Source organism: Sapajus apella, unplaced genomic scaffold (genome assembly GCF_009761245.1).
Source record: "Sapajus apella isolate SASKATOON/1434 unplaced genomic scaffold, GSC_monkey_1.0 scaffold77, whole genome shotgun sequence".
Lineage (NCBI taxonomy): Eukaryota > Metazoa > Chordata > Mammalia > Primates > Cebidae > Sapajus > Sapajus apella.
The window spans coordinates 9,669,126-9,690,576 of NW_022437017.1; the positions used below are offsets into that span (position 1 = coordinate 9,669,126).

Sequence of the window (21,451 nt, forward strand, 5' to 3'; positions counted from 1 at the left end):
TTACTGCCCACACCGGCACCGTCCGTGCACCCAAATTACTGCCCACACCGGCACCGTCCGTGCTCCCAAATTACTGCCCACGCCGGCACCGTCTGTGCTCCCAAATTACTGCCCACACCGGCACCGTCCGTGCACCCAAATTACTCCCACACCGGCACCGTCTGTGTACCCGCACTGCTGCCCACACCTACACCAGCCGTGTACCCAAATTACTGCCCAGACCGGCACCGTCTGTGTACCCGCACTGCTGCCCACACCGGCACCGTCCATGCATCCGCACTGCTGCCCACACCAGCACCAGCCAGGTACCCGCACTGCTGCACCCAACACCACACAAACACAAGTAGCTGGATACCCTCTCCGCCACCCAGCCCCACCCTCCCGCCCAGCCCCGGCGCATCACTAACAGAGGCCTCGGTGCTGTGACCCAGCAGTACGGAGGAGGTGCTGTCCCTGGAGGAGAAAGACCTGAGGGACCGGGAGAGGCGTATGGCCAATAACGCGCGGGAGCGGGTGCGCGTGCGGGATATTAACGAGGCCTTCCGGGAGCTGGGGCGCATGTGCCAGATGCACCTCAAGTCGGACAAAGCGCAGACCAAGCTGCTCATCCTGCAGCAGGCCGTGCAGGTCATCCTGGGGCTGGAGCAGCAGGTGCGAGGTAGGCTCCCCGGCCAGGGCGGCCCCGGCACCCTCCCCTTCCCTCACCCTGGTGCAGATGCTGGGGTCCTCCTGTGCTCGCTGGCCCTGCACTCTCCACGTCTCTCTCTCCGTGGCTGGCCTCAGACCCTGTGACCTTCCCTGGACACTCTCTGATACCCAGTCTCTTCTTTACAACCCCCCCACCCCACCCCCTCAGCCTTCTCAAGGAAGGAGGTGAGAGCTGGAGATACAGGTGGCCATGCGTGACGGGCCCGGCACCCACCCCCACCCCCCCGACAACCTGTACCCCACTCTCCCCACCACTCCTCCTCCCAGGGACCCTCTCCCACAGAGCTCTCCCCCTATCCCCAGAGCGGAACCTGAACCCCAAAGCTGCCTGTTTGAAACGGCGAGAAGAGGAGAAGGTGTCGGGTGTGGTCGGAGACCCCCAGATGGTGCTTTCCACGGCCCACCCAGGCCTGAGTGAGACCCACAACCCCACCGGGCACATGTGAAAGGTACGCCTCCGTGGGACAAGCCACCCACCCTCGGCCCCATGCGCCGGGCCCAGGACAGCCACCCGAGGCCCCGGGGCTCATCCACATCCACACCTCACATGCCTTTTGTCAGCATCGAGCCGGCGCTGACCTGATGAGTTTCGGAGTGAAGGGGGTGACCAAGGCGACGCCAGGTCCGGGAGTTCCTGGGACCCCCTCACTGGCTTCAATCCCCCTGCCCCCAAATCTCAGCCACCATGTCACCCCGTCATCTGCCCCAGGGATCCTGAAACTGCGTCTTGACCCGTTGCCTGGGCTGACGGGAACATTTTTTTTTGTTTTTTTGCTGTAAACAAAACCTGAAAGCAAGCAACAAGACATACACTTTGTCAGAAAAGAAAAAATGCCTTAACTATGAAATGTGGAGAAACGGAAACATATCACTTGAGGGAGATGCTGTGGAAACCTGGCTTACTCTTCAGAAGCCACCAGCAAATTGTGCCTACGCGTACTATTTTTTTTAAGGAAAATAAAAACATTAGTTACAAGATTTTTTTTTTCTTAATAGAGATGAAAATGAGCAAGGATGCTGCGTTTGGTCTCTGGTTTTTTTTAAGCTTTTTTTTGCATATGTTTTGTAAGCAACACTTTTTTTGTATAAAAGTTCCGTGTCTCGCTACTTCTGCTGCTGTTACTAGACTGAGCATTGCATTTCCTGGTCAACCCGATGATTAAACGTTGTATTAAGAAGACCCCGTGACACCCTGAGCCCCCCAGCCCCTGCCCCTGAAGGCAGCACAAGCAGACGGAGTGGGGCAGGCGGCCGGGCTTCTGCCTGCTTCACGTTGGAGGTTCCCCTCTGGGACGCCTGGGCATTCCCCAGTGAAGGCTTCTTGGGGCTGCCCTGCCCCACCCTCTCCCCTCAGGAAGGGGCAGATCTGGGCCTAGGGGAAGGAACGTCGGCAAGGTGGCTCTGACCCTCCCAGGTGACTGCCAAGCAGCTCCGACCCCCGGGGCTGCCCTAAGCAACGTCCTCCCCAGGCCCCCATAAGCTGCTCTCCCTTGGAACCTGCACACCTCTCTGAAATGGGGCATTTTGTTGAGACCAGCGACCCCTGGCACAGGGCGACACCCTGGAGCCCGGTGCTGGGGCCTCCCAGACCACCCCGTCCTCCGCTCCTTTGCCACAAAGACCCAAGCCCATGCTCCGGACTTTGGCTGAGGGGATGCAGGTTTGGGCCAGCACAGGACACCCCTACCCCAGCATGTCCCTGTCACAGCGGAGGGCCATTGTGGCATGGACAGGATGCATCCTGGTGGCATCCCCAACGCTGGGAAGCATCCCTGGGCCGGGGCCACCCCTGCTACCCTCCCACTGTGGGACCCAAGGGCAGGAGCGGCTGGAGCGGGAGACAGTGCTGGTCCCTGAGCCCCACGAAGGCCCTGGGCTGTGTGTCTGACTGCCACAGAACCAGCCGGGCGGCCCATCTGTGTCCTGGGCCCCATGTCCCAGCACCCAGGCCTCTCTCCAGTCCCCTCTGCTGGCCTCTTGCCATGAGGGTAACCAGCTCTTCCCAGCAGACTGCCCTGGGATCTCCTCCAGCTCCACACAGACCACAGGGACGGTCACTGGCACCACGCATGGGCCCAGCCTGCCCTTCCCCTCCCCACGTTGAGGCCTTGTGGATCCCAGGCTGACTACCCACCCTAGCAGCAGTTCGGACATCTCCCCAAGTGCCACCCCGAGACTCCCACCACCATCCCCAAGAAACCCTGGGCTGCCTGCCTCCCCTCCCCAGACTGGCTGGGGAGCCTGGGCCCCATGGCAGATTCAAGGGGAACCCCAAGGCCCAGGATCTGGCCCAGCCTAGGCCGGGTGGAGGGGAGGGGCTGTCCAGCAGCGTCTCCTTCCTCCGTGGCGTCCCCAGCCCTGGGGACGGGGTCTTTTAGGGAACCTGCCTCTTTCCCACTCTTGTTTTGCCTCTGGTCCCTGCCCCCAGGTCTGGGTGGGCAGCGCCCCGTAGCCTCTGGAACTGTGTGCTGCATAGAATTTAAATGAGATTCACCCAGCACGAGGAGGAAGAAAAGCAGCAGTTCATGGGGGAAACCACAGTTAACGGGGCGGGGGGGGGGTGTGTGGTCTGAGTGCCTCAAGATGGTTTTCAAAAAATAATGTTTTTTTTAAAGAAAATAATTTTATACATGTCTACACAGCTGGCTGGATTATTGGGACTTTTAAACGATCCCCTTTGAAGTGGATCCAGAGACCTGTCCTGTACATAACAGCATTGTAGCAATAAACGTGATGTTTTATAACGACGCTCGGCCACCCCGATCCTTTCTGGTGTCGCATGCTTAGGAAGGAAAGTGGGGGGCAGGCAGGTCAGAAGTCTTGCCCGGAATTCTTGCCCCTGACATCACCCTCAGCGAGTGCAGCCAGGACTCTGGTGCACCCCGCGCACAGGGCTTCCTCACGGGGACTGCTGGCTTGAAATCCCGGAACACGGCTTCCAGGGCAGCAGCTAACCTGCATCTGTACCCAGGCCACCGGGAAGCAGGCTTGACTCCCGGGGAAAAGCGGCTTCCTGGGGGCAGCAGTGGGGAGCGTGGGAACGGTCCAGGACCTGCGGTCCTCCCAGCCCCGGGGGCTCCTGATGTCCCCATGTTGCCCCAGCCTGCTGGAACCTACTTCACTGCCCCTTAATGCGCTCGAGTCGGCAGAAGTCTGAGCCCGTCACTGCTTCTCTGGAACCTTCTATGACTCCCTGTTGCTAGCAGCATCGACTCCACACTGCCAAGCGGGGCGTCTGTGACTTCCTCCACACCGGACACCCGCAGAACCCATGGACAAGGCTCTCTTGGGGGAAGAGGTGTGGCAGGAGCTGCAGGGGTGCTGCTCATCCTAAAGTGCACGCTGGCATCTGCTGTTGTGCCAGGGGCTTCCCTGCTCCGTCTGTGTGCAAGGACACAGCTGGACTGTCCCACTCCTCTACAGGGTAGGGGGGAAGGAGGCCTTCCTGGGCACTTGAGGCGGGTGGGCCCAGGAGAGAGTGCTTTGGTGCACAAGTGCCTTAGGGAGGAGAAGGCGCAGTGGCTCACGCCTGTCATCCCAGCACTTCAGTGGGGTGAGGTGGGAGGATCGCCTGAGACCAGGAGTTCCAGTCCAGCCTGGACAACATAGTGAAACCCCATGTCTATTTAAGAGGAAGAGAGTGGCCAAGAGTTGGTGGAAGGTGCTGAGGGACCCCTGTCCGCCACTCACAGCAACCAGCTCACCTCTAAATTTCTATATTCGTGCTGGAAATAAAGTTTTGAAATACGCATCCAGGCCAAGCCGGGTGGCTCACGTCTGTAATCCCAGCACTTTCGGTCGCTGAGGTGGGCTGGCCCCAAGAGGACAGGGCAGGCTGAGCACACGAACTCATGGTGTCCATTCCTTATCACCAGGCCTGCAGGGCACGCTGGAGCCCGAGAGACAAATCACGCCCACTCCCCTCTCTAGGCTACTGGCCTTTCCGTTCATGCTGTCAAGGTGCCTGGGGGTCGGGCAGTCCAGGAGGGCTTCCTGAGGGAGGCAGCTCTTGAAAATGGTGGAAAAGGTGCAAAAGTGCAATGGCGGTGTCTGGGAATGTGCCCCTCTTCCTTCTGCCCACACTGGCCTGGTGTGCAGGCGGGAGGCTGGGAGCTGAGTGAGCATTTCTGATGCTGCGCCGGGCTGTGGGACAGCAGGGGAGGTCCGGACTGGAGAAAACGATCCCAAGCAAGCCTGGTGCAGTGGAAAGCAGGAACCAGAAGGACTTGCCTGCCATCAGCTAAGAGCATCCAGGACGTTGACCGTGCGAGGAGCCAGGCTTCCCTCTGCTGCCAGAATGAGGAATCACCCTGAAAAGAGATTTCCGACTAGGCTTCCAAGCAGCGGGCACCCCAGGATGCCCACACTGAGGCTCAGGGAAGCACTGCCGCTCGGCCGAAGTCCTACAGCGAGGCAGGGACGCCTGACGCCTCCAAAAGTGGGCTCCAATCCCAGCCCTTCCCCTCTGTGTGACTCTGGGCAACACCCATCCCCGTTGAACCTCAGTTTCCTTCATTGTAAATAACGTTCTAGCACATACTAGGGGCACAAAGTCACTGACCCGCAGCCCCGCGGCTGGGGGGCCACCCTGACCCCGGGAGCCCAGAAACACAATCGGCCACCAGAGCACGTGGTCAAACCTCCCGCCCTAACCCCGCCCACTTGGGGAGGGGCCACCGCGCTGTGGTCGTGCACCCCTCGCCGGAAGTTACTGTAAGTGGCTTCCGGGTTTGAGCGTGCAGGGCGGGTTTTTTTTGTTGTTGTTGTTCCAGCGCGCCTGCGCACCGCGGCCGCGCCTGCGCACCGTGCCCGGGTCGGCCGGACAGGGTCACCCTGAGGGTGCTACTCCGCCGCGATGTTGACCCGGTTCCTGGGCCCGCGCTACCGGGAGCTGGTCAAGAACTGGTGAGGACGCAGCCCCACCGCCCCACCCGCGTTCCCGCCCCGGCCCAGCCTCGCGCCGCTGTTGTGCCCGTTCTTGGGGGCCGGGCCCAGGTTCCCCTATTGTGCCCGCTGACAGAGGGGGAAACTGAGGCCGAGAGGCGGAGCATAGCGTCCGGGCGCGAACGGGACGTGGCGGACCCAAGGCAAAACCCCAGCATGCTCGGCTCCGCGACTAGGCAGCTCTGAGCCTCAGTTTCCCCATCCCTACCGGGGGATCCGAGTGGTGACCCCCTGGACCGAGACCCCCAGCACCTCAGAAGGCACTGAGGCCCGAACCCCAGCCCAGCACCCACGACATTTTCGACCTTTGCCATTATTTTGGTTATTATGATTTTTTAGCAAGTAGTGAGAGCTGCAGCTGCGCCTGATCCCACCTGGGCGGCGGGACGGCATGGGGGTGACCCCCATGGGAGCCAGGCTGGGGGTGGCCTCTGTAGGGTTGTCTGGTGTTTCCACGTGGGGTGCCAAGAAGCAAGACCTGGCCAGGTGCGGTGGCTCCCACCTTTTATCCCAGCGCTTGGAGAGGCTAAGGCGGGCAGATCACCTGAGGTCAGGAGTTCAAGACCAGCCTGGCCAACATGGGTCTTTACTTAAATTGCAAAAATTAGCCAGGCGTGCTGGCGGGTGCCTGTAATCCCAGCTACTCCGGAAGCTGAGGCGGGAGAATCACTGGAACCCAGGCGGCGGAGGCTGCAGTGAGCTGAGGTTGCTCCATTGCACTCCAGCCTGGGTGACAGAGCAAAACTCAGTCTCCAAAAGAAAAAAAGAATAAAAATAGCAGCAAGGCCTTACCCGGGCGCGGTGGCTCCCCCCTGTGATCCCAGCGATTTGGGAGGCCTGGGCTGGAGGATGATTTGAGCCTGGGAGTTGGAGACCAGCTTGGACAACACAATGAGCCCATCTTTACAAAACATTAAAAACCTATCGGGACACGTTGGTGCCTGCCTGTACTCCCAGCTACTGGGGAGGCTAAGGTGGGAGGGTCGCTTGAACCTTGGAGTTTGAGACCAGCCTGACCGTATCTCTACAAAAAAATTAAAGCTACAACCAAGCGAGGTGACTGGCGCCTGTAATCTCAGTACTTTGGGAGGCTGAGGTAGGTGGATCACCTGGGGTCAGGAGTTCCAGAGCATCCTGGCCAACACGGTGAAAGCCGGTCACTACTGAAAACACAAAAATGTGTGAAGCATGGTGACAGGCGCCTCTAATCCCAGCTACCTGGGAGGCTGAGGCAGGAGAATCTCTTGAACCTGGGGGATGGAGGTTGCAGTGAGCAGAGATCATGCTGCTGCACTGTCGTCTGGGTGACAGAGTGAGACTCCGTCTCAGAAAAATAAAAAAATAAAGCTGTTCTGGAGGTTGAGGTGCGAGGGGCCCTTGAGCCCGGCAGGTGAAGGCTGCAGTGAATGGTGACTGCATTGCCCTCCAGCCTGGGTGACAGAGCTAGGCCCCGTCTCAAAAAAAAGAGAAAAAAAACGGGCCAGGTGCGGTCACTCACTCCCGTAATCCCAGCACTTTGGAAGGCTGAGGTGGGTGGATCACCTGAAGTCAGGAGTTTGAGACCAGCCTGACCAGCATGGTGAAATCCCATCTCTACTAAAAATACAAAATTAGCCAGGCGTGGTGGTGTGTGCCTGTAATCCCAGCTACTCCAGAGGCTGAGGCAGGAGAATCACTTGAAGCTGGGAGGCGGAGGTTGCAGTGAGCCGAGATAGCGCCACTGCAGTCCAGCCTGGGCGACAGAGCAAGTCTCCTTCTCAAAAAAAAAAAAAACAAAAACCCAGAATGCCATCAAGACACAGGTGCAAAGATTCCTGCCCTGTTGGTGGTGTCTGCCTCCGAGCCAGGCTCCAGAAGCAGCTGTGTGTGCCGCCAGCAGGCGATCTCCACTCACTGCAACCTCCGCCTCCAACTCCAAGTGATTCTCCTGCCTCAGCCTCCCGAGTAGCTGGGATTACAGGTGCCTGCCAGCACGCGGGGCTAATTTTTCTATTTTTAGTAGAGATGGGGTTTCGCCATGTTGGTCAGGCTGGTCTTGAACTCCTGACCTCAAGTCATGTGCCCGCCTCGGCCTCCCAAAGTGCTGGGATTACAGGCGTGAGCCCAAGTGCTTGGAGTGTCTTTTCTCGCCTGACTTTGGAAGTGCGGCCCCAGGGCCTGTGCCGCTGCGCGATGGATGCCCAGGCCTGAGTCCGTAGAAGGGTGTGAACGCTTGCGGGAGGGATTGCTGGGCCCAGGCACCACAGGGAACGCTCATGGTGCCTGCCACGGTGGGCGAGGGCGTGGGCTTGGAACCAGAGGCCTTGAGCCTCAGCAGCTGTGTGGCCTCAGGTGAGGGCCTCGCCCCCTCTGTTGTTTGGAGTCCTCACCTGGGAAATGGGGACTCCGATCCTGGCACGTCCCGGAGTCCTGCAGCTGGGGCAGGGAAGGGTGAGTTCCTGCAGACTGCAGCAGACCGTGATGACACTCGGACTGGACCCACCATCGTGGTGGCTGCAAACTGACAAATACCTACACGTTCCCCAGGGCCAGCCTCCCCACAACAGCGCTCCCTCCCGCGGCCCCTCGAGCAATTCCTGGCCTGGCAGGAGCCTGGCTTACTGAGGGCCAGCAGTGTGGGCGAGGCCTGTGCTGCAGCACGGACACCAGGCCGGCGCCCCAGCTTCGCAGCTCAGTGCCGGGGCCCAGGTGTGGGGCAGGAGCCGCTCTTGGAGACAGCGTCTGGAGCAGGCCTGACCATCACCTCTCCTCTTGCAGGTGGCCCACGGCCTACACGTGGGGTGCTGTTGGCATCGTGGGGCTGGTGTGGGTCACCGACTGGCGGCTGATCCTGGAGCGAGTTCCTTACATCAAGGGCAAGTTTAAAAAGGATGATTGATTCCGCCGACCCTTCGCAGACCCGTCCGGTAAGTCTCAGCAGGCTGCGGCCGTCCTCCCTGGCCGCCGTGGGTGGGTGGATTGCTGGACTGCGGGATGGTGGTGGAACAGTGGCTCTCCAGGCTCCCAGAGCCAGGGCGGCAGGTTTCTGTTCACCCTGGAGAGGCCTGCCTGAGAGCGGGACCCTGGGTGCCCATTCCGGCACCTCCCGCCACAGGCTAGAGCTGGCTGCCCCGCAGCCTTGGTTGTGTGGTTGGGGCATGGGCCCCGCCCTCTGTCTGGACACCCTCTGCTCATCTCCCAGGCAGACCCATGCTCCCATGTCAGCCTGCACCCCAGCCTGAACTGGGTGAGGGGCCCCATATACAGGCAGGTCAGGGGAGGCTGTCCCCCGGGGAGCTTTCACCAGCACCTGTGAGGCCCTGGAAGCATCCATGTGTTTCTCCGGCGTGCCAACTACCCTCTGAACCACCGTGCTTGAGGTGTCTGTCCGCTACCCATGTGACAGTCCTGCACGGCCCTGCTCTTACACCCCGTTTTCCAGATGCTGGCCTGAGGCCCAAGGCCATGCCACCTGGGCATCAGACCGCTGCTCCAGTCCGTCTCCCTCCCGACTGTGTGGAGCCTGGGGCCTGGGTCTCGTCAGTGTCCCTGCCAGGCCTCCATCCTGGGCCAGCTTCATATGCAAGAGACATTACTTTTTTTTCTTTTTTTTTTTTGCTCTGTCACCTAGGCTGGAGTGCAATGGCGCCATCTCGACTCACTGCAACCTCCGCCTCCCAGGTTCAAGCCATTCTCTTGCCTCAGACTCCCGAGCAGCTAGGACTACAGGTGCGCACCACCGTGCCTGGCTAATTTTTTGCATTTTTAGTAGAAACAGGGTTTCAACACATTGGCCAGGATGGTCTCAAACTCCTGATCTTGTGATCCGCCCTCCTCAGCCTCCCAAAGTGCTGGGATTACAGGCGTGAGCCACCGCGCCCAGCCTGGAAAGGACATTTCTACTCACCCTGCCTCATCCCCTCTCCCTCAGGTGCCTGGTGGCGCCAGCCCATCCCACCTCGGCGCCTGCTGCGTCTGGAGCAGTGCACGTCCTCAGGATGGACAGGAGGAAATCCACAGCTCCACTTCGGACTTCTTCTGCTTCTGAAAACAGCTTGGATGTTTCAATGCACGTTGTATTAAACCTCACTGAAACCTGCTCCATGCCTGCCCAGATGTTGATCTTGCTGGTGGCTTGGTTACTGTGACCATAGCTGGGGTGGCTCAGGTGACCCAGGGGTCCTTTCAGCTCCAAAATGTTACAGATCTAGGAGAGTTTTCCAACGGCTGGCAGAACCCGCTGAATTATTTAAAATGTTTCATCAGTAGTATCTGCAGTGTGTTTCTCCAGTGCCGCCTTAACAAGTTACCCCACAGTGTAGCGACTTAAACGGCTGGGCGCAGCGGCTCACCTGTCATCCAGCACTGCGGGAGGCCACGGCAGGTGGATCACCTGAGGTCGGGAGTTGGAGACCAGCCTGACCAACATAGTGAAACCCTGTCTCTACTGAAATACAACAAAGTAGCCGGGCATGGTGGTGGGCACCTGTAATCCCGGCTACTCAGGAGGCTGAGGCTGGAGAATCACTTGAACCCGGGAGGCGGAGGTCGGGGTGAGCGAAGATCGTGCTGCTGCACTCCAGCCTGGGTGACAAGAGCGAGACTCCCTCTCAAAAGAAAAAAAAAAGCAATGAACATTCGCTGTCTCCCAGTTTGTGTCAGTCAAGGATTTGGGAGTGATGTGTCTGGGTGGTCGTGGCCCAGAGTCTCTCGTGAGGTTGCAGCTAAGACATCAGACAGGGCTGCCTCATCTGAGGAAGGCTTAGCCAGGGCTGGAGGAGCCACTTCCAAGCCGGTGCCCTCACGTGGCTGTCAGTGACAGTGCAGTTCCTTCCTGTGGGGAACCCTACACAGAGCTGATTGAGCATCCTCACAACATGGCCTCTGCCTTCCTCAGAGCAAGGGAACCCAGGGAGAGCAAGGAGAAAGCCACAGTGCTCTTACAACCCACCCTCAGAAGTCTCACGTCATCATTTCCGTCACACTCTGTTCATCAGAAGCAAGCCTAGGTCCAGCCCACGTGCGAAGGGAGGGGAATTAGGTTTTGTGCTTTGAGGGGGAGAATATTGGAATCAGACATTTCTTTTTTTTTTTTTTTTTTGAGATGGAGTTTCGCTCTTGTTCCGCAGGCTGGAGTGCAATGGCGCGATCTCAGCTCACCGCAACCTCCGCCTCCTGGGTTCAGGCAATTCTCCTGCCTCAGCCTCCTGAGTAGCTGGGATTACAGGCACGCGCCACCATGCCCAGCTGATTTTTTGTATTTTTAGTAGAGACGGGGTTTCACCATGTTGGCCAGGATGGTCTCGATCTCTTGACCTCATGATCCACCTGCCTCGGCCTCCCAAAGTGCTGGGATCACAGGCGTGAGCCACTGCGCCCGGCCTGGAATCAGACATTTCAAACTATCACACTGGGGTACAAAAATGAACAGGCTGGGCGTGGTGGCTCACGCCTGTAATCCCAGCACTTTGGGAGGCCGAGGCAGGTGGATCATGAGGTCAAGAGATCGAGACCATCCTGGCCAACATGGTGAAACCCTGTCTTTAAAAAAAAAAAAAGGAAAATAAAAATGAACAGGTACAAAAAGAGTATATGGGCAAAGTCACAGTCCCCTGCAGCTGCCAGTTCTTTCCAGCTCTTGCCAACCTCTTAAAAGTCCTCCTAGACACACACTCTGCACACATAAGTGTGTTTACGGAAATAGCTATCATTAGTTTCCTACGGTTCCCGTAGCAAAATACCACAGATTTTGCATGGCTCGAACAACAGAAATTCATTTATTTATTTTTGGAGCTGGGGTCTCACTCTGTTGCCCAGGCTGGAGTGCAGCGGTGCGATCTCGGCTCACTGCAACCTCTACCTCTAGGGTTCAAGCCATTCTCCTGCTTCAGCCTCCCGAGTAGCTGGGACTACAGACACGCGCCACCACGCCTGGCTAACTTTTGTATTTTTAGTATAGATGGGGTTTTGCCATGTTGGCCAGACTGGTCTTGAACTGACCTCAGGTGATCCACCCGCTTTGGCCTCCCAAAGTGCTAGGATTACAGGCAGGAGCCCCAGTGCCTGGCACAATTTTGTTCTGATTTTTAAAAACACATTGGCCAGGGCGCTGGGCACAGTGACTCAGGTACGACTGCACTCCAGCCTGAGCAACAGAGGCAGACTCTCAAAAAATTAGATAAAGATTAAAAAAAAAAAAAAAAACTGACCCCAGGGTAGGTGTAGTGGCCCACACCTGTAATCCCAGCACTTTGGGAGGCCAAAGAGAGAGAATTGCTTGAGCCCAGAAGTTACAGGCTGCAGTGAGCCATGATTGCACCACTGCCCTCCAGCCTGGGTGGCAGAGTGAGACCCTGTCTCAAAAAAGAAACTGGTCTGGGCACAGTGCCTCACGCCTATAATCCCAGCAGTTTGGGAGGCTGAGGCGGGCGGATCACGAGGTCAAGAGATCGAGACCATCATGGCCAACACGTCTCTACTAAAAACACAAATATTAGCTGGGCGTGGTGACACACGCCTGTAGTCCCAGCTACTCGGAGGGCAGAGGCAGGAGAATTGCTTGAACCCGGGAGGCGGAGGTTTCGGTGAGCCGAGATCATGCTGTTGCACTCCAGCCTGGTGACAGAGTGAGACTCCATCTCAAAAAAAAATAATAATATGACTTGAACCCTGAATCTGTAGGTGACCAGACCCCAGTAGCAATGAGGCTTCCCTGCCTACTTCTGAACCTCCTGTCCTGGCCTTTAAGTCCCGGAAGGGAAGGCAGTGACTTCAGCATGATGGTACCAAAGCCCTCGACAGCCCAGGAGGCCGCAGGAGCCAACCTGACTGATGGGGTCCTGTGATTCAGTCACTGGACTCTGCTGTGAAGAGGAGCGGTCTCAGCCCCATTAGCCATTTATTCGAGGACCCTTATTCTACCAAGTATAAAACTTTTTTTTTTTTTTTTTTTTTGAGACGGGAGTCTTGCTCTGTCACCAGGCTGGAGTGCAGTGGCGCAATCTTGGCTCACTGCAACGTCCGCCTCCTGGGTTCAAGCGATTCTTCCGCCTCAGCCTCCCGAATAGCTGGGACCATGGCCGCATGCCACCATGCCCGGCTAATTTTTTTCTATTTTTATACAGACGGGGTTTCGCCGTGTTGGCCAGGATGGTCTCCGTCTCTTGACCTCGTGATCCACCTGCCTTGGCCTCCCAAAGTGCTGGGATTACAGGCGTGAGCCACCACGCCAGGCCAAGTATAAACCATTTCTAAACGTTCATTTCATTGCTCAAGTTCTTCTAAGCTTGACCATCGTGAGCCCCTTCTACATGGGCTCCTGTGTCCATCTCATATGTCCCAGGTCATTTTTTTGTTGTTATTGAGGTGAAATTCACATAGCATAAAATTAAACATTTTGAAGCATATAATTGAGTGTTTTATTACATTCACAATGGTAAGCACGCCTCTATCTAGTTCACGAACATTCCATCACCCAAATGGAGGCCTCATCCCCGTCAGCTGTCACCCCCCAGCCCCTCCCCACCCCTGACCCCCACACATTCGATTCCTGTCTCTGTGCATCAGCCTGCCTTAGACATGTCGTAGAAATGGGATCACACACTGTGTGGCCTGTCGTGTCTGGAGTCTCGCTGAGCGTGACGCCTTCAAGGTGCATGCAGGGTGCTGGCCTGTGTCCAAGCGGCCCTCCTGTTCACGCCGAAGGCTAATCCACAGAGTAGTGGGCCATGCTGGGGTTATCCCTTGTTCCATCTGGAGACACTGGCTGTTTCCACCCTTCAGCTCTTGTAATGTGTGGTCACGTGTGTGTGCAAGTATTTGCTTTCCTGCTTTTTACACCTTTGGGTGCATACCCAGGGGTGAATCACCAGGTCCTATGGTAATTCTGTACTGAGCTTTGCTTTTTTTTTTTTTCTTTGAGATGGAGTCTCACTCTGCCACCCAGGCTGGAGTGCAGTGGTGTAATCCCAGCTCACTGTAACCTCCACCTCCCAGGTTCAAGTGATTCTCCTGCCTCAGCCTCCTGAGTAGCTGGGATTACAGGCGTGTACCACCAAAGGTTCCAATTTCTCCACCTCCTCCCCAACACTTATTTTCCTTTGTCCACCCCCGCACCATACTTTTGGAAACAAGATTCCCAGTTCACTTTAGGGTGGAGGCACTTACCCTGCCTCAGCACTGGAATTAGCTTTTTTTTTTTTTTTTTTTTTTGAGATGGAGTTTTGCTCTTGTTTCCCAGGCTAGAGTGCAATGGTGCAATCTCGGCTCACCGCAACCTCACCCACTGCACTGCAGCCTGGGTGACACAGTGAGACTCTGTCTCAAAAAATAAATAATAACGTGCCTGTCCTATTCCCTGGAACCTGCAGCTAAAGGGAGTGTGAAAATGGGATGAGCTCTTCAGGCAGCAGAAAACCCCAGATTGTTTAGGTAGACCCAGTGTCAACAAAGGGGTCCTTAGAAGCAGGGGAGCTTCTCCAGCTGGAGGCATGGGGACACAGCAGCTAGACTCGGTCCTTGAACACGTGTCCCAGGCCGGCCAAGTCCTACCCCTGGGAGCGATGCTGTCAGTGAAGGGACTGGAAGGGGGCGGCCCACCCGCTTCCATTTCAGGATCCCTCTGGCTGACCCTGTTAACAGGGAGTGGGCGATTCCACAGGAAGGTCTTGGAACGCTCCTGGTCAGAGATGGGGACTAGACCAGTGCATGCGGGGGAGCGGGGGGCTCAGATTCCTGGATTTTGAGGGGTCAGAAAGCTACTGGGTGGGGCGCGATGGCTCACGCCTGTGGTCCCAGCACATTGGGAGGCCGAGGCGGGCGGACTGCCTGAAGTCAGGAGGAGTTCCAGTCCAGCCTGGCCAACAACGTGGTGAAACCCCGTCTGTACTAAAAACACAAAAATTAACTGGGCGTGATGGTGCACACCTGTAATCCCAGCTACTCGGGAGACTGAGGCAGGAGGATCACTTGGACCTGGGAGGTGGGGGCTGCAGTGAGCCGGGATCGCGCCACCGCACTCCAGCCTGGACGACAGCGTGAGACTCCGTCTCAAAAAACCAAAAAAGCTACGGGGGTGCGGGGGGGTGGTCACGGAGGAAGCCCTTCAGATTTGGACGCCCGTAAAAAGCTCGGAAGCTGGGAGACCAGGAGGACGGGGAAGTCGAGGTCCAGGCAATGGGCTAGGGTCCCCAAGACCTGGGCCGGAGAAAGGCCGAGGGGAAAGACCCCCACTAGTCCGAAAGCATCTCCCCGCGCAGGCGCCCCAGGCGGACGAGGGCGACCGGGCAACCCTGCGCGGCATGGGCGGCTCGCGGGGTCCAGGGCGCAGGCGCGGGCGCAGGCGCGCACGCCGCCGGAGGCCCGGCGTCCTGCCCACGCGGTGATTGGCGCGGCCAGAGAGGGGCGGGGCCTGGCGCCGCAGCTGCGCAGAACGGGGCCCCGCGCGGGCGGGTGGGCGGAGCGGGCCCCCCGAGCGGGGGCTGGCGAGCGCGGGGAGGGGGCCGAGAGGGCGGCAAAGCCGGCGCGCGCCCGGCTGGGGGCGGAGGGTGGGGGCCCGCGGGCCGGAACAGCCGCGGCAAGTGGCGGCGGCGGCAGCGGCAGCGGAGGCAGCTGAGGCAGCGGCGGCAAGCGGGGGTTCGGGCGGCGGCGGCGGGCCCGGCGGCGGGCCGAGGAGCCGGGCGCGATGGAGCGGAAGAGGTGGGAGTGCCCGGCGCTCCCGCAGGGCTGGGAGAGGGAAGAAGTGCCCAGAAGGTCGGGGCTGTCGGCCGGCCACAGGGATGTCTTTTACTATAGGTGAATGAGCGCGCCGGCCGCGCAGGGCCCCAACGGGCGCCTCCCAGCGGCCTCTGCGGCGGCCACGGCGCCCCTGCCCCGGGCCGCGGCCTGGGCCCCGCGCGTGCGTCGTGCGTCTGTGCGTGCGTCCTGCGTGCGTGTCGGTCCCGCTCGCGGAGGCCCAGTGCGCGTGCGCCGCTTGCTGGGCCGCATGGCGTTCGGCAGTCCGGGGACGGCTGCCGGGCAGCGGCGGCCGCCTTTGTTCGTGCCCATTGGGCCAGGGGCGCCTGGCGGCGGCTAGACACTGCTGGGAGGCAGGGGTGGGGGCTGGGCTGTCCCTTCGGTTCCCGAGAGACGCAGGGGGGCCTCCTTGGGGCGCTCCTGGGGTGGCGTGCAGCCCGAGGGGGTGGCCAGCCGGGGTTTCGGGGAGCAGGGCTCATGGCGGGATCCGGGAGGGCGTGCGTGAAAATGCGCGTTCCTAGGCTCACCGCGGTCCTGGGAATAAGCGCCTCAGAGTGACTGAGTCCCCGAGCAGCGTTGTTTTTTTTTGTTTGTTTGTTTGTTTTTTTAAGAGGGATGTCCCCCGGACTACTGAGGCCTCTGCTCCGCGTGGGTCGTGGCCCCTTCAGGGTGGAGACCTGAGACTCTCGACTTTCCCACCCACCTGACCGTGGTCTTTGCATGGATGTTATGGGTGTTCCGAGGCTTTCAGAAACCTCCCCCCCAAATTGAAAAAGGTGCCGCTCAGAAAGGTCACACGGAACCTCCTCCGTGGAACAAAGACTTAGTGGCCTCTGCAGCCAGGCCCCAGACAGTCGGCCACCTGCTGTTCGTCTTCCCTTTTTTTTTTTTTTTCCTGCTGGCTGGAGAAAGACGCTTTTGATTCTGAGCCAGCTTTCACTGCGCCCTCCCCTTGGTTCAGTGCCCCTCGGCGCCTTCAGGTCCCTCCCTGAGGGGAAAGCAGACGCCTGCTCTGTGCCCAGCGCCTGGGTGAAAGGGGGTGTGCAGCCGGTCCCCATTTTTCCCATAGCTCGGGGTCACGGGCCGGAGACCGCCCAGGTGAGGGCGAGTGGTTTTCATGAGCCAAGGAACCACAGTGGGCAGAACCACCGCTCTGTCTGCTGTACACTTTGGTCCCCTGTGGTTCTTGACTGTGCTGGTTTTGGGAGATAAAATGAGGAAGGAGCAGGGAAGGGATGGGTTTGATCGGAAGCAGTGTACGGGGACCCCTCCTGCGGGAGGAGCTCGGGCTGGTTCCTGGAAAGTGGGAGGACAGCAAGAGAGAGGCGGAACTTGGTCCCCGAATGTGTACCCCGATGAGCTGGAACCCTGTAATTGCAGGCAGTGGCACAGTGGGACTGCAAGCCGTGCCTCTTAGGGACAGAGTGGTGCATTGCCTTTTGGTCCCCAGCCCCTTCGCTGTCTCTCTGGCTCTTTAGAAAGCCTGAAGCCTTGCGGTTCTGTCCTCTATCGTTGAGGAGGCCGGGGACTGCCAGCATGCTAACTCCAAGCACGGTTCTGGGCTTCCTTCTCCCAGAGGCTGCTGTAGAGTCCACAGCAGGTCTGTGTCGGCCTCTGCAGTCCTCTGTCAAAAACAGCACCAGGCACCGCCTGGATCCCAGCCGTTCAGCCAGGAGTGAGGCTGGGCCCTCCCGCTTGCAGATGACAGCCAGGGCACCAGCCACCTCCTGTTACAGCCATGGATACACGTGGTGAGATCTGTGGTGACACATGCTGAAATCTGGGAGGGCAGATGACAGGGGCCTGAGTGAGACTGGGGTGGTCAGGGAGGGGGCCTCTCTGAATGGAGCAGGGAGAGGCATCCAGGCAGCAGGAACCCCCTAATAGGTGGCTGCAGCTTGGGGGCTGGCACAAGGCCAGCTTGAGCGGAGTGTTCGGAGGCTGTCATTGCCCCACCTCTCATCCCACTCTACCTGTCCCTGAGCATGGGGGTCTAGTTAGCAGTGGAGAAAAGCAGGGAAAAGCTCTCCTGTAAACAGACTGGAGAGATTTCAGGTTTCTCTGAAAAGGATGAACCCAGGCTCATCCCAGAGCCGCCGTCTTCAGGTCTGGGGCCGCCTCAACCCAGGCATTCATCAGAGGCTGCAGGCTCCCAGGCTGAATGGTACGGGGACCTGGAAGAGTTGAGGCCATGGTGCCTACTTTTTTTCTATATGTGTGGTTTTATCAAGGCTGTTCTTTTTTTGTTGAATGTCAGGGACATCTTTCCGTGTCAATAGATCTGCCTAATCTTTATTAAAAATTGAGATATAATTCACATTCCAGAGAAGCTACTTGAGACAGGGTCTTACCCAGACTGGGGTGCAGTGGTGTGATCAAGGCTTACCACATTCTCCATATCCCAGGCTCAGGTGACCCTCTCAGCTCAGTCTCCCAAGTAGCTGGAATTACAAGTATGTGCCACCATGCCTGGCTTATTTTTATAGAGACAGAGTTTCACTGTGATGCCTAGACTGGTCTTGAACTCCTGGACTCAAGCAATTCACCTGGCTTGGCCTCCCAAAGTGCTGGGATTACAGGAATGGGCCACTGCCTGGCGAAAACTACTCTTTAAAAATGTACGGTTCAGTGGGTAACTTGTTTTGAGATGGAGTTGGACTCTTTCTGCTCAGACTGCAGCAGAATGGGGCTCTCTTAGCCCACTACAACCTCTCCCTCCTGGGTTCAAGAGATTGTCCTGTCTCAGCCTGTCGGGTAGCTGTTACAGGTGTCCACCACCACGTCCGGTTAATTTTTGTATTTTTAGTAGAGATCAGGTTACGCCATGTTGGCCAGGCTGGTCTCAAACTCCTGACCTCAGATGGTCAGCTCACCTCGGCCTCCCAATGTGCTGGGATTACAGGCGTGAGCTACCACACCTGGCCACCAGTGGTTTTTAGTACATTCACAAAACTGTGCAACCATTACCAGTAATTCCTGGTGAGTCTGAAATGTGTATTCTCCCATGTGAATTTTATTTTATTTTATTTTTTATTTTTTTTTTTTGAGACGGAGTTTCACTCTTGTTACCCAGGCTGGAGTGCAATGGCGCGATCTCGGCTCACCGCAACCTCCGCCTCCTGGGTTCAGGCAATTCTCCTGCCTCAGCCTCCTGAGTAGCTGGGATTACAGGCACGTGCCACCATGCCCAGCTAATTTTTTGTATTTTTAGTAGAGATGGGGTTTCACCGTGTTGACCAGGATGGTCTCGATCTCTTGACCTCGTGATCCACCCGCCTCGGCCTCCCAAAGTGCTGGGATTACAGGCTTGAGCCACCGCGCCCGGCCTTTATTTTATTTTTAACTCCCGAGTTCAAGTGATCCACCCACCTTGGCCTCCCAAGAGAAGGAGTCTTACTCTGTCACCCAAGCTGGAATGCAGTAGCGTGATCTTGGCTCACTGCAGACTCTGCCTCCTGGGTTCAAGGGATTCTCCTGCCTCAGCCCCCCGAGTATCTGGGATCACAGGCCCCCGCCACCACGTCCAGCTAATGTTTGCATTTTTAGTAGAAACGGGGTTTCACTGTGTCGACCAGGCTGGTCTCAAACTCCTGAGCTCAGGTGAGCTGTCGGGCTTGGCCTCCCAAAGTGCTGGGATTACAGGTGAGAGCCATTGTGCCCACCCTCATTTAAAAAAATTTTTTTAGAGGTGGGTCTTTGTTGCCCAGGCTAGACTCGAACTCTTGAGCTCAAGCAATCCTCCTGTCTCAGCCTTCCAAAGTGCTGGGATTACAGGCATGAGCTACTGCATTTACTGTTTTTGAGAGAATATTATTGAGATACAGTTCCTGTACCATAGCTTCATTTAAAGTGCACAAGTCAGTGGATTTTAGCATGTTCACGTATTTACAGATATGTGCAGCTATCCTCAGGGTCAGTTACAGAATTTCCATCACCCCAGAAAGAACCCCAGGCCCATTTACCTACCACCGCCTTGTATGCCCACCCCAGCTCTTGTTCGCCTCCATCTTAAAAGGCAGAGCAGCCTCTCTTTGCGGTGACTGGAGGCAAAGAACTGGTGGGAGTGTTTTGTGGGGTCTCTTCTTCCTTCCTGGTGGCTACGTGAGGCCTGAGTCAGGGCCTGGGGCTTCTTGGTCTCTTTCCACTGCCCTGGGCAAACCTCAGGTTTAATAACGTCAGCCAGCCCGCACAGTGATTAGAAAAGGAACTCTCTAGAAGGAGCCCTCAGTGGTTTCGGACCCCCAAGCACTTGTCCTTGTCCCTCCCGGTGGTGCCCTGTCCGAGTGGACGTGCTAGAGCCCACCGTGTCCTTGTGTACCATGGAATTTGCCTGGGGTGGAGAGAAATGCAACTTCCTGCGATCTGTGTATTAGCCTTGTACATAGATCCTGGATGGAGGCTGTTGAGCCAAGCATGTGACCACATACTTCTGTGCGGTGCCTGCAGAATTGAGTTTCCCTCTGGCTGGAAGAGATTCTGAGCTGTCTTAGTTGTCTGGCATCTGGCGTCTACTGTGGGCCAAGATGCCTGGGGCAGGGGCAGAGGAGGACAGGAGGAGCCTGCCCTGGAGGGTTCTGGGAAACCAGCAAAACAGAGCCATCTACCAGGCTCAGGCAGATGCATTATCGCTCAGTGACCTTTGACGGAGTTGAGAATGTGCTTAATGTACCTGGCCTACTAAACACCGTACAAGTGCTATTATTTCTGCATCGTTTTCTTGAGGTAAACCAGCCAGGCATAGTGGCTCACACCTGTAATCCCTTTGGGAGGGGAGGCAGGAGGGCCTTGAGATCAGAAGTTGGAGACCAACCTGGGCAACATAGCGAGACCCCCCATCTCTGCAAAAAATGTCAAAATTAGCTAGACATGGCTGGGCACCATGGCTCACACTTGGGAGGCCGAGGCAGGTGGATCACCTGACGTCGGGTGTTCGAGACCAGTCTTGGCCAACATGGCGAAACTCTGTCTCTACTAAAAATAACAAAAATTAGCCAGGCATTGTGGCAGGTGCCTGTATCCCCAGCTACTTGGGAGGCTGAGGCAGGAGAACTGCTTGAACCTGGGAGGCGGAGGTTGCAGGGAGCCAAGATCGTGCCACTGCACTCCAGCCTGGGCGACACACAGCGAGACTCCTTCTCAAAAAAATAAATAAAAATGAGCTGGGCATGATGGTGCACCCTTGTAGTCCCAGCTACTCAGTAGGCTGAGGCAGGACTATCCATTGAGCCCAGGAGGTCATGGCTGCAGTGTGCTCTGATCACAACACTGCACTCCAGCCTGGGCAACAAAAGGAGACCCTGTCTCTAAAAGAAAAATAGAAAAAAGAAAAAAAAAAAAAAAGAAATGAATCGGCAGGGCCTGGTGCTCATACCTGTACTCCCAACGCTTTGGGAGGCAAGGTGGGAGGCTTGCTTGAGCTCAGGAGGTCCAGACCAGCCTGGACAGCATGGTGAGACATGTCTATAAAATATATATATATAAATTAGGCTGGGCATGGTGGCTCACACTTGTAATCCCAGCATTTTAGGAGGCCAAGGCGGACAGATCACCTGAGGTCAGGAGTTGGCAACCGGCCTGGCCATGTTGGCCAGGGGTGAAACCCTGTCTCTACTAAAAATACAAAACATTAACCAGGCATGGTGGTGGGCACCTGTAATCCCAGCTACTCAGGAGGCTGAGGCAGGAGAATCACTTGAACCTGAAGGCGGAGGTTGCAGTGAGCCGAGATCACACCACTTCACTCCAGGCTGGGCAACAGAGCGAGACTCCATCTCAAAATGTGTATATATACACGCATGTATAAATCTGTGCGTGGTGGCTCGTGCCTGTCTCCCAGCTACTTGGGAGGCTAAGGTGGAAGGATCGCCCTCGCTCAGGAGTTCAGGGTTGCAGTGAGCTGTGATTGAGCCGCTGCATTCCAGCCTGGGCGGCAATGAGAACCAATCTCCAGAAAGAAAGAAATGAAGCTCCGTGCATATCAGCAGCCACTGCACATCCTCACGCCAGCCCCGGGCACTGCACATCCCTTTCCTGTCTCTGAATTACGCTGTTGCAGACTTTTTTTTTTTTTTTTTTTTTTTTTTTTTTT

At 57.2% G+C, this 21,451-nt stretch overlaps 3 protein-coding genes and 1 long non-coding RNA gene across 21 annotated transcripts in view; 3 read left to right on the top strand and 1 right to left on the bottom strand.

Moving 5' to 3' along the window:
• Window positions 1–1,434, bottom strand: part of LOC116532841 — a 19,428-nt gene extending 17,994 nt beyond the window's left edge. The window contains exon 1 of the long non-coding RNA XR_004260975.1: window positions 1,350–1,434. This is a non-coding gene — a long non-coding RNA (uncharacterized LOC116532841). The remainder of the gene's footprint in view (window positions 1–1,349) is intronic.
• The window catches only part of TCF3 (transcription factor 3), a 49,331-nt gene extending 45,875 nt beyond the window's left edge, over window positions 1–3,456 (top strand). For 5 of the 15 annotated variants that reach the window (XM_032252382.1, XM_032252384.1, XM_032252385.1 and 2 more), the window contains 2 exons: window positions 1,012–1,157; window positions 1,486–3,456. In XM_032252382.1, the coding sequence (XP_032108273.1) occupies window positions 1,012–1,154 (143 nt within the window). In that variant the 3' untranslated portion in view covers window positions 1,155–1,157; window positions 1,486–3,456. Of the gene's footprint in view, window positions 1–431; window positions 659–1,011; window positions 1,158–1,485 lie in introns of those variants that run through there. The other 10 variants (XM_032252386.1, XM_032252392.1, XM_032252389.1 and 7 more) reach the window with 6 other exon arrangements.
• Window positions 3,457–5,456: 2,000 nt separating this feature from the next.
• Window positions 5,457–9,731, top strand: LOC116532840 (cytochrome b-c1 complex subunit 10). Its single transcript, XM_032252399.1, has 3 exons — window positions 5,457–5,613; window positions 8,410–8,558; window positions 9,563–9,731. The coding sequence occupies exons 1-2, from the start codon at window positions 5,564–5,566 to the stop codon at window positions 8,528–8,530; spliced, it is 171 nt and encodes a 56-aa protein (XP_032108290.1). The 5' UTR covers window positions 5,457–5,563; the 3' UTR covers window positions 8,531–8,558; window positions 9,563–9,731.
• Window positions 9,732–15,188: 5,457 nt separating this feature from the next.
• Window positions 15,189–21,451, top strand: part of MBD3 (methyl-CpG binding domain protein 3) — a 14,179-nt gene continuing 7,916 nt past the window's right edge. For 2 of the 4 annotated variants that reach the window (XM_032252393.1, XM_032252394.1), the window contains exon 1: window positions 15,189–15,423. In XM_032252393.1, coding sequence (XP_032108284.1) covers window positions 15,314–15,423 — 110 coding nt within the window. In that variant the 5' untranslated portion in view covers window positions 15,189–15,313. Of the gene's footprint in view, window positions 15,424–19,958; window positions 20,086–21,451 lie in introns of those variants that run through there. The other 2 variants (XM_032252396.1, XM_032252397.1) reach the window with 2 other exon arrangements.

Bases quoted from the DNA above. Each gene is read 5' to 3' on its own strand.
- LOC116532840 (XM_032252399.1), top strand. From the start codon at position 5,564: ATGTTGACCCGGTTCCTGGGCCCGCGCTACCGGGAGCTGGTCAAGAAC. The intron at 5,614-8,409 runs GTGAGGACGCAG...CTCCTCTTGCAG, and splicing joins CGGGAGCTGGTCAAGAACTG to GTGGCCCACGGCCTACACGT.